The sequence below is a fragment of the Podarcis pityusensis genome (genome assembly GCF_964106645.2).
Source record: "Podarcis pityusensis genome assembly, chromosome: 6".
Taxonomy (NCBI): Eukaryota; Metazoa; Chordata; class Lepidosauria; order Squamata; family Lacertidae; genus Podarcis; species Podarcis pityusensis.
In genome coordinates, this window is record NC_138030.1 from 29,989,967 (window position 1) to 30,008,277 (window position 18,311).

The following is an 18,311-nucleotide window of genomic DNA, read 5'->3' on the forward strand; positions in this document are numbered from 1 at the left end:
CAGTTTGCTGCGTGAGAAAGGAAAAAAACGACTGTTGGATTTTACAGTTTGTTTGAGAGTGTGGGCTGGAAAGCTGAAGAGGCTTGGCTTCAAGATGGATGCCAAGAAAGGAGCTTTGCCTTGCCCACCTCCCTTATCCAATGACAATTATTCATCTTGGTCTGTAAAGATGAAGGCCCTGCTGCAGAATCAGAGGCTTTTTGATGTAATTGAAAACCCCATCCCTGCAGCACCAACCAGAGGTTGGGAATCACGGAATGTAAGGGCCAGGACTGCTATAATTCTGTGTGTCTCAGATGATCAGTTGGTGCATGTTCAGCATTTAGAAAATGCGAAAGAGGTATGGGACACGCTGCGTACAACGCATCAGAGAGATGCTGGTTCTTCAGCGTTGCTGTATTTTGAGAAATTGACCAATCTGAGACTTGCGCCTGATGGAGATGTTCAAGCGCACCTGACAGAAATGAAGTTTCTGCGTCAACAGATGGTGGAACGCAATTTCCGTCTTCAGGAGGAAGTGTTTTGTTTCATGATGATAAACAGCCTTAGTCGCACCTACAAGGTTGTTGCCAGTCAGCTTGGTTCTCTACCGGCCGCGCAGCTGACCGCGGAGAGAGTTTGTGCTGTGGTCCTGAATGAACACGACAGACTTGCTGCACTGGAAGAAAAAGACAGGGGGAGGGAAGAACAGAGTTCAAATCTCCCCACTGATGATGCTACTGGGAAGCATGGTGTAGCATTGAGTGCTGTCCGATGCTACAATTGTGGACAGACTGGGCATCTACAGCGAAACTGTAAGAAGCCGCGCCAGTCAAGAGGAGCAAAGAGTAGCTCTACGAAGCCTCAGGCGTCAGGCAAAAGCCGTACCAAGTGCCAGGTGAAACCTGCAAAGGCTATGATGGCGAAAGGAACCACGCCAGATGTTGGGAACTCGTTCATAATTGACACGGGCGCAACGGTTCACATGTGCCCGCACAGAGGACTGTTTTCGATGTTGAAGAAGCAAAGCTTCACTGTGAAACAGGCCAACGGTCAGGAGTTGGAAGCAACTGGAATTGGGACTGTGTATCTTGAGAGTCTGAACTTGACTATAAGCAATGTTTACCTGATTCCAGAACTGAGATTTAATCTGCTGAGCGTGTCGCAGATTGCAAAGAAAGGACTGAAACTGTCCTATGATGCTAAAAGCTGCAAGATCTACAAAGATGGAGAACTGTTTCTTACTGCCAAAGAGAAAGATGGACTGTATTTGTTGACTTTTGATCAAAGTGATTACATGAAATGTAATTCTTCTGATGTTTCTAACGAAATCTCTCTTGCAGGCGTGACCAGTGTGAGCACCAGGAAGGTGACTAAGACGAAGAAGGTCGACAGAGCATTTCAGCGGGTGTATGCTGATGTGATTGGTCCTCTAGAACCATCTAGAGGCGGTGCAAAATATTACCTTGTGTGTGTGGATTGTTTCACTAATTATTCTTGGGTTTATATGATGGAGAAACCGCAAGAAACTTTAGAAAAGTTTCAGGAGTTTTGTGACAAGGTTAAAAATATGCATGATGCTAACATTGATTGTCTTTTCACAGATGAGAAGCAAATTTTTCTGTTGCAGAAGTTTCAGAAGTTCCTGGATGGAAAAGGGATAGACCACAAAGTGGCTGTTTCGCAAGAAGCGTGGAACAGGGGGGTCTGTGTAAAAGTGAACAAAGAATTGCAAAAGGGGATGAATGCGCAATTGCTGAGTTCACATTTGCCACATGAATATTGGGCCGAATCGCTAGCGTCCTATCTTCATGTGTGGCTGAGAAAAGTCTCAACAGAGTTGGGATGTTCTCCTTTTGAGAAGCTGTTCAATAGAAAACCTTCTGTTGCCTATTTTAAGGTTTTCGGGTCTCATGTGAGAACAGAAGCTCCAGGTGGAGTAAAGAATGCCAGAGGCATTTTAGTGGGTTATGAAAAAGGTCTCTACAGAGTAATTTTGTCTGAATCTGGTCAGGTGATTCTCACAAAGTTCCTAGAGAGTGCTCCAAAGCAAGAGCGGGTAGTACAGACATTTCCCACAGGAAACGATTCAGATGATGATGATGATGAGTTTGATCTTATTGAGTTCAGTAGTACTGATGATGACAGCGATAGCTCAGACAGCTCAGTTGTCACAGTCATTGAGAGGAAATCTCACATAATGACTAGACCCTCAGAAGAGGAGGATGAACCACTGATTGCTACTGGTTCTCGACAAAGTTCAGAGGCTGAACCAGAAAGCACAGAGGATCAGAACCTCATACGTAGGTCTGAGAGAGCAACGAAGGGTGTACCACCCAAGAGGTATTCAAAGGAGTTTGCTAACCTTGCATATGTTGCTATTGTAAACGACCAAGGACAGATTGAAGCTGTGTCTGAGTCAGAGACAAAGGCACAACAGAGAGTTGTTAACCGAGGTAATGCGAAGTCACACAACCAGAGAGGTACATTGGTTAAACCAGTGGCGGGTAGTTCCAAGGGTGGAACTGAAACAACAGGGGAATGTTATAAATATAACAACTGTTTGTTTTCTTCTCTGGATGACGCTTTGCTCGCAGCACACATTGATACTTTAGGGGGAGTATGTTACCATAAAGCACCAATGCTGCAGCAAGCAAAGGCTCTAGCAGCTCAGCCAGCTGCTTGTGGCTGGAAAGCCAGACAGGATGTTTGTGACTGTTGCCATGGGAACAAAGGGGCAGTCCATTCTGTACTGAGCACCGGATGTTAGCTCAGTGTGTGTGTGTGTCATATGACCCGTACTGGATGTACTTGGGAGGAGTTTTATTCTTGCTGTTGTTGAGTGCAGACATGATTCTCTGTACTGATGTAAGAGGCAGAAATAAATGATGTAAATAGTTTTCTGTCTGCTTCTTTCCCCTCCCTGGGGACACCAAAGGGGAGAGAGGAAGAACGGTGTGTTCCTCTCATACATCTGAGAAGAATCGCCGGACCTCGCCTGCTTATCAGCAGAGGTTGGGAGACGCAGGGAGGTCGACAGGAATATCTGCCGGTGCCTACGCTTGTGGCACATTCCTCTGACCCAGGCAGAATTCCAACAGTGAGGTGGGGAAGAGAAACACAGTCAAAAGGCTGTTGTGGAAAGTTTGCATAAGGCGTAACAGTATTTGTGCTACCAGGAACAGGATATCCTCATGCAAATTTCTGTAGGACTCTCACACCCCCTTTGCACAGCCTAACGTGCAGTGCCAAAGCTGGTAAATTTTTGGAAAGGAGCCATAAAGCCACCTTTCAGAAAAAGCAGCAGCTTACCTGTATAGCTAAGCTTTTCCCCCTACACTTTTAACAAAAGAACATGTGAGTTGCAATTTCTGAATAATCCCCTTCCCTGTGAAGAACAGTGATGAAAGGTTAGTATTAAAAGCTGATACAGCACCAGTATGTCCTGCAGCATGTATTGAAGTCTACTAAAAAAAAATACTGAGCAAGTGTTTCAATACAAATCTTTCAGTGTAGTGCTATGATATGTAAGCAGGAAAACTGCCCAGGGCAAGGGTGCAAGCCCAGAATGCAAAATGTGGTTACATGTCTATGCTGTCAGTCAGCATCCGACTCACTGTCCATCTGGTGTGGGGGCAGCTGCCCTAGAGCTTGCACAGTTGGTAGGGCGTTTGGCAGGGGGTGTTAGCATGATGCTCAGGCTGTGGGGCACATGCTGCTGACCAGCAGGACCTCGAACTGGTTATGTGGTGGCAAACAGTAGTAACAGTCACTGCTGCATATACTAATGGATAGAGTGATAGGTGCTATTGAGTAGTATCTGCATCACACTGCCTTTGCCAAGAGGCTACACCTTCTGGAGCCTGTATGCGCTCTTTCATTCACCGCTCAAAGACTGTATCCAAATCCTTGCTTGGAGTGCTTACAGCTTGAGAAGAGTACACAGCAGTTAAGCATGAAGGTTATACAAAACTATGCTCACTTTCCAAATATTAAGCAACAAGCCAATTCCCAGAAAAGACAAAACCTCTGGAAAATAATATCAAGAAATTGCTAGTAATAGAATTACTAATCAAGGACTAGTAATAGAAATCTCCTTGTACTGGAAAGCTGGTGGCAAAATCTTCGTTCTTGTAGAATCGTTTTTCAACACAACTTTGATGCAGAGGAGCAACCATTTTGATCGGATTAAGCCAGCTAAGAAGGGGAAAGAGTACAATAAAGGCTGGAGCCACATCTCAGCCTGTTACATACAATAGTAATCATTTGGTACAATGCTGGTGGAAGCAGAGCTGGCTCAGCTGTCAGGGTGGAAGCATGAGACGGGCTACTTCACAAGCCCATAGAGCTGCTTTAAGGTAAAGAAATGGGGTCTGAGCACAGAACTCCTGGAAGCTGCACCAAGCCATTCAGTGTGTGAACATGCTGTGCATCATGTAACCCCGTTTCAGGACCCCAGCTGTGCTTATTTCCTAAGAGATATCACAAGGACCCGCATTCCTTCACCACCCCTTGACATTTTCTGTTGGTTTTGTGTAAAATCCCTTTTACGTTTCATGTGCATACACAAGAAGATACTAAGAAAGTGTTAGGACTACAACAGAGTCACTGTCCCTCCCAAACAATCCCAGGCCATGGCATGTATCGCGACGCTCCCTTCCAACCCTTGGGACAGTGATGTCTATGACTAACATGCAACTGATGGAAGTGGGGTTAGGAGGCCACACTGTGCCGTGCAGCGAGAGTGAGAGCAGGTAAGTGAGGAGGAGTGCTGGAAAGGGAAAGCAGAACAGAGGGGTGCCGAGAGAAAGCTTCTGCTACACAGTAAATACCTTGGGATGGACTCTCTTTGAGCTCTCAGTCTTTTTTTCCTGTTAAAAATTCACAAAGATATAAGATTTGAGAAGTGGAAGAGTTGTGCTAGGGTGCCTATACCTTTTAAAATACCATGCTGGCAAGGAAAGACATGATGCAGCTGAGAGGGTGCACATCATGGCTGCAAAAGTGCATCTTCTTGGATGCTAAAGATGAGCTGCAAAGCATAGGCTCAGGCAACGGGTCAATCCCTGACAATGCTTCTTGGCTGATTCCATTTCAGAGCTTTTCTTCCTGCATACAAGAGCCCAGGCTGGTCCTCTAGCCTGTGCTTTCCAGTGCAGGATGAAGCCATGGAAAACCAGTTCTTATACTGCTAAGGTAACACAAAAAGGGCATCTGCAATAGGCTTCTAATGAACTAATGCAAAACAGCCAAAGAGAAATGGGTTTTACTCAGTGCTCTGCGGAAAGCCAGATCAATGTGAAGACCAAGAAGCTGAACAGGTATAAAAAGGGGGCAGAACAGGATTTGCCCTAGTATGACGTGTCCTTGCTAGTTCACTAAAAAGGGAAGCAACTTTCATCAATGCAGCCATTGTTAATACGTTGCTCATCAAACAATGTAAACAAAGTATTCACTGCCCATACACTGGCAGTAGTTTGTTCCATCGCTAGTCTGGATGCAGGTTTCTGAAATAGCTGAAGCTTCTGGACCAGAACCAAGGGCAGAACCACATAACCTCAATTCCAAGCACTGTTCACGCTAGGCATTACAATATATTGTAATACAGAATAGCCTCTAGAGAAGGTTTACTTGGCTCTCCAACAGGATTGTGGCTAAGTTGAAGTATCTCCAGCACAGAAACCTGGCACCGGAAACCTCTGCACTTACAGAAGCTATCCAGAAAATATTATTCCTTCTTATTCCCCTGGTGCTGTGATAGGGGAATCTAGTTAGCACTGTGTGTTTACAGGAACAGCACAAGTGCTGCGGAAGGTAGTGGAAAGATAAACTGATTAGTTTGTAAAAGGCAAGGTGGACATTGGGTTACAACTTATTTGTAAGATAAGTGGGATGGGTCCAAGCAACAGTGAAGTGCTCTGGGAAGTCTGCATGGCAAGGGAGAATGTTACTGTGCCAATGGATTTGCAACCTGAGGGTTTCCCAGATGATAAACCAACAGTAAAAGCAGGAACTATCTCAGAGTTATGTTCAAATTAGTTCCTCTTTTTTTGCAGGAATCCATACAAACATAACAGAAAGACAGATAACCTTGCTGTAGTACAAGATGAATAACTTGTTGCCCTCCAGATATTGTTGGACTATTGCTCCCATCAGTCCCAGCCAGCATGGTCAATGGTCAGGGATTATGGGAGCTGCAGCCCAGAAACCTCTGGAGGGGCATAGATTCTGCACTCTTACTGTAATGGAAATACCTGTGATTCCCATCCATATTCTGATTGTAAATACAGCTTGCTTACTGCAAGCATTGATAAATTTCACAGAAAAAAAGCCCTGGTCCCATCTAAACCTAGTTCAAGAGCATGGTGAGAAGCCCACCTACTGCTTATTTCATTGCGCAGGTGACTCTGTTAGTGTGCTTGCTGCTCTCACAAAGACAACTTAATGCCTCAAGTTTAAAGAAAATATGCACACAAAAATGTCCTGTTTTCAGACCTTTAATTGTATCATGGACTAAACACATGATAGTTTTTAGATTTCTATCTGTGGTGGAAGTAACAATTCTGCTATGTAAGTGAGAAAAGGTCCATATGTCTTTTAGCACCATATAAGTTTTAAAGAATAAACTTTTCTAGAATGGCAGGAAACTGGGGGTGGGGAAGAGTGAGGACGAAGTGTAACTTTGCTCCATTTTTCTGTTTTCTGCTGAAGGACCTGATGATAAGTCTCATGATCCAGTAGTGAAGCTTGCCCAGGAAAGTAAACTTTTAAAAGCACAAATCTTCGGCGGCAGTGATATCACAGGCACTATCCAGTGAGTGGGTATGATTATTATACAGCCATATAGCACATAACAATCTCAATTGCAAGGCAAGGGCTGTTTGGGAGAAAATAGCATTTCTTCCTGGCAATGCTAAACAGTTCTGCCTAGTTCTCTACAATGCAGATAGAAGCACCAGGAGCAAAACAAATCTTAACTTCCGATGGCAGAATAATTATAAACATGCAATCATCTCTCTCAAATAAGGAAAAGCTGCTCAAGCCCTTAAACAGGTCCTTCACCCATTTACAACAGGAAACTCACCTGCACACTCTGGCAGATTCTCTTGAGAGGTGGAGACTTGCTGCTTGGCCCGTCCAGCACCAGTTCTTCCCTTCCTAAATGCTTGACCACAATGCACCTTCGCAGAGGGGCATCCCTACAAGGAGAGGGAAGATGAAGTCATGAGCCCAAACTATTTTAATGGAAAACACACAACAATTCCAAGAAGAGAGTCTAGGTCATTTGCCTGAGCAAGTTTGAACCTGTGCAGCTGATTATGAAAGTATGAGGCAGGCTGGATAAATTATATTGATCAACCAAGTTCTACCACTAAATTGCTAAGCACTCTTTACTGCGGGGTGCTACTTCATTGGATGGAAAAACCACTTTCCTATCAGTCATCTGATGTCATCATGATCTCATAAGTGGAACTGATAAAAATTTAGTCAAACAGTCAAAAAGGGCCCCCACCCCTCTGCTAAACCATGGGTTCCAAACACTCTTCCAAACAGAATGTCTAACTCTTGTATGCAAACAATGGTTTGTCAGTTCAGACACAACATTTAACCATAGGTAAGCTTTCACACCAATGGCTTGATGATGTATGAACTGAGTCATTGAAGTGGGGATATGTTTTGACTTCCTGCCCTAATTAATTGTTGACAAATATTTTGTGCTGGAAAGTCAGCAACTTCCATTTCAGAAGTAGTTAACCAGATAGGGGAGAACAAATGCTTACAAGAAAGGTTATTATAGTTCTAAACAAAATGCTGTGGGGTGGACAGAGTGAGCATCTTTCAAAAGGGGTGTATGTACACGGCACATAATTTCCCCAGCTTTATTTCTATCCACACCTCTGTGCCAGGGATGCTATAGTGTTTAAGACCACAACTGCAGTCTGACTTACTTGTCTTTACATTTCTGCAAGGCGTCATCTGCTATCTGCTTCAGGTTAATCAGCTTATCACCTCTATAAAAGGCATCTACAAAGAGTAAGCAAATCATTAAACTGGCTCACCAGAACAGCCTGCAAGCACTTGAAGGTCACAAGAAGAAAGGGACAGCTTGGTTTAAAGGAAAGGATGGAAACAATGGAATTAAGAGAAAGTTTGCTAAAGTGAAGACCAATCATGGACACAGTAGAGGCCTCTGTGGTAAGGATCTGAAGTCTGTGACCCTCCATATGTTGTGGGATTCCTTCTCCTATCAAGTCCAGCCAGCATGGTCAATGACATAAGAATATAAGAATAGCCTACTGGCTTGCAAGTATGGCATCTAGAATAAGAAATCAAGATGATAAACAGATGAGAAGTGAGTGGGAGTATTTAGGGGATTATTTACAAAAAAAAAAAAAATGATCTCAAATTCCAAGTACGGGATACCTTGTGACCAACAGTTGATAATATAAATGATATGTCAATGTGAAAAATAAGGTGAAGGAATTAATGTATATGCAGCTAAGCAAGATGTACAAAGAACCGTCACTGAATGCTGGGTGGGGTGTCTAAAAAAGAACTACTGTATAAGAATGGAAAACGATGTAATTGTAAAACTGAAAATCTAAAAAGAAGAAGAAAAAGAATATAGCCTGCTGGATCAGACCAATGGCCCATCTAGTCCAGCTTCCTGTTCTCACAGTGTCCAACCAGATGCCTCTGAGGAACCAAGAAGCAGGACATGAGCACAAGAGCACTCTCCCCTACTGTGGTTTCCAGAAATTGGTATTAGGAAGACTTGCTGCCCCCAACTGTGGAGGTAGAGCACAGCCATCATGGCTGGTAGCCCTTGATAGCTTTCTCCGCGAATGTGCAATGCTGAGAGTTGCACTTCAACTGCAGGCTTTCCATCCCTACTTTATGGAATAAATGAAACCTACCTTACTGAAAGGGCCTCAGGTTTCAGTGCCTGCCCAGCACATTTTGCTGCAAAGGACAAGATGGCACTCCCATTCAACTGGACTGGCAACTCAATCTTACTTAAATATTTGCAACAGGACAGTGCCCACCATTTCACCCAAGAACAGCAGGGTACTTTACAGGGTGCAGGACAGGCTGTGTGCCCCACACAGCTCTGCCCGCCAACTAAATGGAGATGGTTGGAGAGCTCCACAAGAATGGCTGGGTGAGGGGTTGATGCTCCTCCTGAGGTGGTTACATCACTCTGTCTAATGGTAGGGCCAACCTTGTATGTTTACAGTGAGCAATAATCTTGGAAGTGTTCTATGGGGAACAATCAGAAGGAAGAAGATTTTACAGGACTTTCCCCTGTTTTAGTTCAACATGATGTAGCAAGTGGCAGGAGACTAATATACAGATCTTGGAGATCTTGATTTATTGTGTTACAAAATTAAACAGAAACAGTTTGAACTGTTAAGTTAATGCATGCTTTCAGAATGTGGAAATTCCTTTATTTTTATTTATCTGGCATGGAAAGCCAAACTAAATGTCAAATCATGAACTAAGAAAGCAATATCATGCATATATCTAGTTAGAATTATCCCACTCTTTTCAGCAGGGTTTTTCCCTAGGCAGCTGCATAGGATTGCAGCCTAAAAACTGTATCCAGAATTGCACCCAGGAAATCTGACACAATTTTTGAAACCACTTGTAACAACAGAAACCATCAAACAAAGTGGAAGGAGGCTCTTTTGATAATGAAACTCCACCTTATCAGAAAACGGATGTATTGCCCACAGCTTGTGCCCTGACAAAACATATCCCTGGACTGCAGTTCAACCCAGTAATAGCTCCTTCCTAGTAAGAGGAAGAGCATAAAAAGTTGGCCGAACATGGGGTGTTTTCATTAAAAGGTCAATCTTGTTTGCAAAGTATTCTGATAAGATTAAGGGCCCTGCAGTTTAGAAGAGAACTGTTTTACCTGCAGTGATGAGAAGTGAGCAGTGGGAATCAAGGATCCTTTCACAAAGGGATTCTGCCGAGAAACCTGCAAACTAAAAAACAAGAACACACGGTTAATCACACTTGCAGTTGTGAACAGGGACTCAACGAATGGCACTTTTACAATATATTAGTGCCATAACTTTTCCAAAAGGCTATTCTAGAGTGCTCTAGAGTTCCTTAGATGATTATCAAGGTTTTTTTCAATGAGAATTGCATATATATTTCAATGAAATACAGTTTGCCCATGGCTACCAGACTTCTGCAATGTACAGCTTTGCTGACACCCCCACATGTACAGACCACGCATTGGAACACTCTGCAGAATCCTCTGCAATGCTCAGGGAGTGGGGTGGCAAATGTCAACATGGAAAACATTCTCTAAAAACCTGAGCTTAAAAATCCTTAAACTGGAACACAAGATTCCATCCCCCCCCAAAAAAAACCCAGTTCAGGGACACAAAGTTAGCTTAATTTGGGTTGCTATCTGCTACAAGCACTGTTCATTTCAATCTGCAGCCAGTGCCGCACAAGAACAGAAATCACACCAGAAGTAATTGCTCCTTCCTACCACAATGGAATGAACTGCTCCAATTCTGGCACAGGCTAGCATGGCTACCACCAGCTCAATGATCATTGGCATGTAGATAGAAACTCTGTCTCCTTTCTTTATGCCTGTGAAAGAGAAAGAGATGTTTCTCATGCCAAACAGCGGACATTCTTTTTGCCATTCAGCCACTGTGTCCTGGGCCCTGGTATTCCAAGAGAAAGAACAAAGCTGGAAAAAAAAGAAGTCAGGAGGCTCAAAAACACAAGCATACAATTCCTGAAAGATCAGAAGTGTATGCATGACAAACAAAACTTTTGGGGGGGGGGGGACTTGGGATCATGGGATCTGCCCTGGGGTTACCAATGAAAGAGAAGCATATTGTGTCTGAATTTAGAAGGGCATCTTTGCTTCAAAGACATTGCTAGTGGTATCAAGGGATGGCACTACAGAATAAAATGCTGTTAATATGTTTTCTTCAAGCCACAGCTAAGAAGAGGAAGCACACTGATGCTTCATTTCCATGTTGCTTTGCAAAACACTAGCAAGTTAAATTCTCACAACAGCCCCAGTAAAAAGTGCAAGTATCTCTTTAGTGGAACCAGTCACCGTTTTGTATTTAGAAGTTTCTAAGGCTAGGTAGGATATGTTTCTATTTAAACATTTTAGAATATAAATATACCAAAGGGTTCTCTTGCTGGTCAGATGTATCTAATATGAAATGTTATATGCAAACATTTGTTACATTTTACTTTCCTTTGAAAAAGATAACTTTATATTAACAGCATTTTATTTTGTAGTTCCATCCATTGATACTACTGGCAACATTCCTACAATCGCCTGATATTTGTTTTTTAAAGCTGAATACAACTTTATTTGACCACATCTTGCCACATATTCACGAGCCACATGTCAGATAAAAAAAAAAATCAACAAATAAGATCATTCGAAACATATTTGTTGCTTTCACTGATACCTATCCATATATTCTGCATATTTTACATTTGTTGCTAGCATTGGTTTCTCCCCTGCATAATAAATTATATTTCTTCATGTTCTGTAGATAAACATTATGCCACATCTGTATAAAATAAGACATATCAATGGAGGTATGCAAAATCAGAAGGGTGAGCAAGAGGACATTGATTAAAAAGTATTGCAAAGATAGTTAAACATACAAGTATGCAGAATCAAATAATAATAATTTATAAAGCTGAATATGCAAAGTTGCAGATAATCTTATCAGAGTACATTTTAACAAAAATTCTGTTTAAGCCCCAATTTGGAAGGAACAGATGCTTCTGCTCGGAAACAATGTTGGGATGGATGTGGTGAAGTTTTATATTTAATATAAAAATATACTGGAAGTATATATATGTGTATGTGTGTGTGTCCTTCTTTGTACAAATTCTTACAAAGCTGTTTTGTTTTAAGAGTCACAAAGATCAAGTTCGTTTAGCACACATCTGTAATCCATTTCCAGCATTTATCACCACAATTCTACCCCTCTACCAAGTTGTGGGGGAGAGGTGGGGTCTTGACCTTCGTATTATACTTCTGAAGCAATCCTATAAGCTACAGCATGATATCAAATGAAATCCCTCCTCTCAGCTCAAAATGAAAGTGCAGCCTGATCTGCATTGCTCTGCACTTGGGAGGTGGGGCACAACTGTAAAAAAAAAATCCCACCACCTCTTCCCCAACTTCAGGCTTGGATGGCAAGACCTGTTACACTCATCAGAGAAAGGAGGGATGCTTTCCGAGGCAAGCAGATTTGCAGACTCCCGCAGAGTCAGATACCTTGCTCCTGAAGAACATTGGCAAACTGGCAGACTTTACTCAGCAATTCACTGTACGTGATCGTCATGGACTCCCCTGGTTCATTTCCCTCCCTACAAGGGGGAAAAAAAGGATCAGTTATGAACACAGACACTCAGAGACAAACTATGACTGCACAGTCTGAACAGCAAATATAGCCTACCCGCATTTCTCAAAGGGGCACAAAGGACAAAACCTGCAGATAAATTCCTTATCTTGTCATATTTCTAGCCTTCTAGAAAAATACAGCAGAAGACACTGAAAAGACAAGTGGGCATCTAAAAGCTGTTAACCATGGTTTCCCAGTTCAGACAAAATGAAAAACTCGAGTTAATGGAAGACTTCTTGGTTTGATTGTCTCTCAAAAGACAATTTTATTTTTTTCTGTAATCTATATGTTATGCAGACTTATTAAAATCGGGGGGGGGGGGGGGATTCCTACTATACAGGAATGAGCGAAGGGGTTGTACACCCACTGCCAAGGCCCACTCGTGTTTCAACTTATTAAGCTAAGATAGTATCATCCTTAATGAAGATAGGTTAATGAGTGTAATTAGTCTGGCTGTTGGCAGATCACAGAACCCTTTTCACCAGTGGTTGGGAACCTCCAGCCTACAGGCCTAATTTTAGCCCACAAAGCCATTTCCTCCAAACAATACCCATCTGCCCCACACTTGACATCAGGTGTTGCATCAGGTGTGGGGCAGGTAAAGACATGGTTCCAAAAGGACAATTAGGAGCTTAAACTACATTCCTGTTACTTAGCAAGCAGGGTCACCAACCGCACCAATCAACATTGACAGAGCTTTTTTTGAAGCTGACAGCTAATGCCATTGTGATATCAGGCAGGGCAACTACATAAAAAAAATGGGCCACATGAGTGAAGGTAAGTTTCTGCTCTGGCCCTCAGAGTGAATAAAGGTCCCATAAACCTGCTTTTTGCTCATGGCCAAGTGACATGCCTAAGGTTTCGCCATCACACTTGTAGATTTGACTTCCCTGCCCCTTAGCATTCAAACTGGATTAAACATTGTCAGCTGCAAATCATGTGAGCCAACTCTCAGTTACCTTCAGCCAGGTGAAAGCACAACAGCTGGCATTCGGGAAAACATTTTTTTCCAAATTCCTAAGCACAAGATTCAAAATTTTAGGCATCAGCATTAAGTGCCAGATTTGGGCAATGACAGAAACAGCAAATATTTGGTGCTGGTACAAGGGCAGCATGCTAGGATTGGGTGCTGAACACTTTCTAGCAGCAGCACCAAAACCTCCCCCTGTCCTCACCTTTCCAGAAGGAAAGGCTAGTGAGGAGAGCGACCAGTTGGGGACCCCTACTGCTCTGAGCACCTTCCATCTATGTCCAGTCTTCCTCTGCCCACCTTTCCTGATATAGAGCAGGGAAGACTGTCAAGGATGGGGGTGTTGAGATGCATGTTGTTTTGGCTCTCAATGGCTTGAGAAATATAGGGAAGGTCAGCAGCTCAGTGGCAGATCATCTGTTTCATCGCATGTAGAATGTCCTAGTTTCAATCCCTGTCATCTCCAGGTAGGGATGGAAGAGATCCCTGCCTGAAATCCTAGAGATTCACTGCTAGTCTGTATCTCTAGCTAGTTCTAAAACACCTCCAGACACCTTAACTTGCAGCTGCTAAACAACCCACAGCCTCTCTCCCAGCCATGAAGCTAGAGAGAGGGTAGATGTCTTCTGCCCTCCTCTGCAGCTTCAGTGCTGGAGGTGGGGATGGCTGGTTGCTCATCACCCTTGCTCATCCTGACTGTAATGTGTTGAACAAACCTGCTGAAGCCTGTTAATGGATCACTAACATCTGACAAGTGTTTGAAACTGTGCTTCGATTTAATCAGAGACTGATCTTTGGCTCCCGGAACTGGAAATTTTATTTAGTACCCATGTGAAATTCTTCTAGACTGTCCTAACAGTAACTACCTGGCTCCATTCCCATACTTTAGACACCTGGCAGGTTCTTGCCTGTGTCTGCAGAGAACAAACACATTCCAGCTGCCATTATTGATTGAATGCTGATCCCCTCCAGAACTGATTGTTGCGCATTTAATAAGGGTATACATTCTTCCTCATGTAAGGGTGGGCATAGCCATGTTTTCAGGTGTAGCTCAATATTGGTATCCCTCATGTGGATTGGTGGAGGGACAAATGCAATGTCTATATAAAAATGCAACAGCTCTGCAAGTTTCTACTAGCCTGTCCCTTTTATTTATGATACTTCAGCATCCTGAAAGAGAAAGAAACTCATTAGATGCCCACTTTAGGAGGTTTTCCAGCATGGTCGCCAAGAAGGCATTGCTGTCTTGCCACAAAAGTCAAGGCAGAGGCCTGTTTGCAGACCTAGCATCTGTCGCCATGTGGACTATGTAACTTTCATGTGATTTTAACTGCCAGTTTCTTATTCTCAAGTTAGGGCAGATCATTTCAGAAAGTGGCACATTTATTTTTACTTATGTTCTCCACATTCCAGGAAGGCTATTATTACACAATTCTATACATGCCTACTCAGAAGCAAGCTCCACTGAACTTAGTGGAATTTACTCCCAGGTGAGTATGCACATGATTACAACCAGGGTGTAAAGAACAACAACCCAAAGTAACTAGTTGCCAAGACAGCTGTGGCTTACTGGCACTAATACCAAACATTTAATGTTGTTTCTGTCCTTGCCTATACTGGATTCCTAAAAAAAACACCTACTGACAAGAATCTGGTTAGCATCTGCCTTAACAAAGTTAACATCCACCAAAGTTACCATCCTCTTGTGGGTCTTTTCTGCTCAGAACGTGCCCTTAAATGACATGCTTAAACTTACTTTTTAATTACAAAAGTGGAGATAGATAATTTATTGTTTCAACTTTTACATGAAGTGGACTCTTAATGGCATAAAAGGGAAAATCCTCAATCTCCCCTGCCCCAGAGGTACAGAGACCCTGGGCGTAATCAAATACGTAATACAAATTATCTAAATACTAAAGGGCATAGCTCAAGACCACAATGCAACTAAGAACCTTTAACCTAGGCCTCTAGACCAGGGGCAGGGAACCTGTGCTCCTTCATATGTGGCTAGACTACAACTTCCATCATGGGCATGCTGGCTGGCTGATGGAAGTCCAACAACATCTGGAGCAGCACTGGCTTGCCACTCCTTCTCTATACCTATCTGTTGCACAAGAATGTGGCACACGATGAATAAAAGATTTGGCACGTCTTACTTTCCCCGCTCCCAGGAAGGTGTCACTCTGTTCTCCCTTGTCAAAAGGGCTAATGGGTTAGACGTCACACGTTAAAACCCCAAAGATCCTCAGTCACAGCTTATTTGATTGCAGTGGCGGCTGGAATATTCCCCAATAACCCGAGCCCTCATTTGAAGCATGAAATGGTTTCATGTTTAATTTATGTTCTCTTACACAATGAAACTGCAACACATTGCACACCCATTCCCTCCCCTGGGCTCATACACTGCTAAGAAGCCTATTTGCTCACAGCTAGGGTGAGGGCTGATGGTGTAAGATGAGCTGAGTCCAGCCTAGCAAATCAGACAGGGAGAAGGGGGTTCCACCCAGTCCTCTGTAGAGAGCCAGATCAATGTAAAGACCAACAAGCTGAATGGGCAGAAAAGAATATTGAAATAGAACTTTTCCCAGTGTATGAATTTTCCTTGCTAGTTCACAGAAAGAAGAAGCAATTTTGCCTTTCATCAATATGGTGATTGTTACGATGCTGCTCACCAAACAACGCTAACAAGCTATTCACAGATCTCTCTGCTATAATACAATATATTAAATACTCACCCCCACACAGCCCCCAAAGCCCCACACATAACAGCATGGATCATGCCCACATTACAAAAAGAGATACTTCCTTAGTCCTACATGTACAAAAATGCAACAAGAGGTTAGAAATTGTGGATACTAATAAAAAAAATCCAGTGCCTTTGCTTTCAGAAAATAGAACAAATTGAAATAAAATCTTTTTTTAAAAAAATTAAATGACTTCCACCAATAATGCCATGGATCTACATGCTTGCTTCATATCATCTTTAGCAAAACCTTTAGGCGTGTCTCTACTGAAAATTCTGTCACTTTCTGGCCTTCTTACTTCAGTATTGTCTAGAATTGCCATCAGCTATTCGTTCAGAAGATACAAAAAACAAAACAAAACCCTAACCCTTACATACCAACTAAACTTTATTCAGCACTGAAAGCTAAACCAGAAAGAGGGCCGTTTCTTCCACATTCTGATGTTCAAGACAGTATGGCATATGGTAAACACACTCTGAAAATTAGTTTGTAAACTTCAAAAAGCTCTTTGTATTGAACATCTCAAAAAGCACGTTATCTTTCATGCTGGTGTAAAATACAGTTTCTCTCAAAAATGTGCTGACATTCCTATAAATATTGATGTGGATATTTTATATAATATTCTCAATTTTCAAAGTTAAAAGGAATTTAGTAACAAGGAAAAAGTAAAGTGAAAGTAAACAGTTTCCCCAACGAGTAAGTAAGTCGAGGTAATAAAAGTGAGAGACTGTTCCTTCTTTCATTAAAAAACCCCCCAAAGAAATAAGAAAATGTGCAAAAGTAGCTTGGAGAAATTGGGCTTCTAGAAGCCCTACAACCAAGATAAACTCCACTTTTCATGTAAACACCACTTCATACACAGATTTCATTTCTACAGGTTGGCATTGCCAATGCAGCACCCGTTGGCAGAACTACACCTGCACCTGTGTTAGAAATGCAGGTATATAAGCTATTTGCCAAATGGTGCCACAACAGAATGCCTAGTTGTAATTTTTATTTTTATTTTGGAATTTTAAAAGCAATCTTACTTGTGAGTCATGCAGGGAGCCATTTGTTTACTTTCACTTCCTGCAGCAACACCCAGGTGACTCGGGCTGCGGAAGTTTTACTTTCAAGTCTCAGTCGCCACACATCGTGACCATACGTCTCAAATTTGGCCATGCCAAGTCGCTAACACACCTGATGCCCAGGGAATTTCAAACACTGACCTGCGTACAATCCCTTTGGTACCCATGAAAGTACCAACTGAAAAGCACCGCCACTGTAAAACAGGCTTCAGAGTTCTTTGCTGCGCTACATATAGACTGAACATGCTGCCCCTTTTCCAAAATCAATGCTGACTGGGTGGCAGCTGCCCTCTCCCTTCTGTTCTGGACAGGAAAAGTACAGGTGAAAAAAAGGAGTTACACTTTGCCAAAAACCAAGCGGTGCCAGTGGCTGAGTATAGGTAGGTTGGTAGATCTTTTTTTCTTGTTTTATTGGGGGGGTGGCAGTTGTTGGGAGTCACTTGTGCTTGGCTGGGGAGCTCTGGACCGTAGAAACCACTTTTACAACTTTTTCCCTTTTGTGAGGCTTTAATTTTTCTTCTTTTTGCAGAACTAAAGGGACAGCAATCTGCTGACCTTTGTCTATTTCTTGCCTGAATAGCTGCCTTAAACTTAGGAGGTTGTGGGGGCAACTCTGGACCACTGAGGCCACTTCTTCCATTTCTCCCTTTTCTGAGTGCTTTTTCTTGTGTGCATATTTTCCCTTTTTTCCAAAATAGAGGAGGGGTGTGGTGTGACGTTTGCTGATCTCTTGTCCAGCCAGCCATCTCGTGCTTGTGTTTGAAGGGCAGTCAAGGCCTCAGAGGTTAGCTTTTACTCTCTCCAGCTTTTCACTCTCTCTCTGTTTTTTGGAAGCAAATGGATGGAGAACTGTCCACTCAGCCACCTCATGCATCGCTGGCAGTAAAAAGGTGTGTGTGCATGTGTGCGTGTGCACATATACCTGAGCCGGTTTCTCCAGAGAACTAAAAAGCCAAGGGGGATTCTGATCCTGTGTTTGGGGTCTGTTGTTAAAATTGTGTGTGTGTGTGTGTGTGTGTGTTGGGCTGAGGGTTCATTCTGCAGGGCTATTTTTAGCTTTGTTGACTGATTTGACTTTTCCCTAGACTTCAAACAACAGCCTGCTTGGCAAGTCTTTTCTGCTCACTTCAGATGACAT

General features: G+C 42.8%; 1 protein-coding gene across 2 annotated transcripts in view; it reads right to left on the minus strand.

Moving 5' to 3' along the window:
* Nucleotides 1-18,311, minus strand: part of ACSS2 (acyl-CoA synthetase short chain family member 2) — a 60,285-nt gene that overhangs the window by 22,808 nt on the left and 19,166 nt on the right. The window contains exons 3-8 of one of the 2 annotated variants that reach the window (XM_081010292.1): nt 12,266-12,357; nt 10,490-10,593; nt 9,899-9,971; nt 7,929-8,004; nt 7,064-7,178; nt 4,812-4,850 (exon numbers count right to left, since the gene is read on the minus strand). In XM_081010292.1, coding sequence (XP_080866418.1) covers nt 4,812-4,850; nt 7,064-7,178; nt 7,929-8,004; nt 9,899-9,971; nt 10,490-10,593; nt 12,266-12,357 — 499 coding nt within the window. The remainder of the gene's footprint in view (nt 1-4,811; nt 4,851-7,063; nt 7,179-7,928; nt 8,005-9,898; nt 9,972-10,489; nt 10,594-12,265; nt 12,358-18,311) is intronic. The other variant, XM_081010293.1, reaches the window with a different exon arrangement.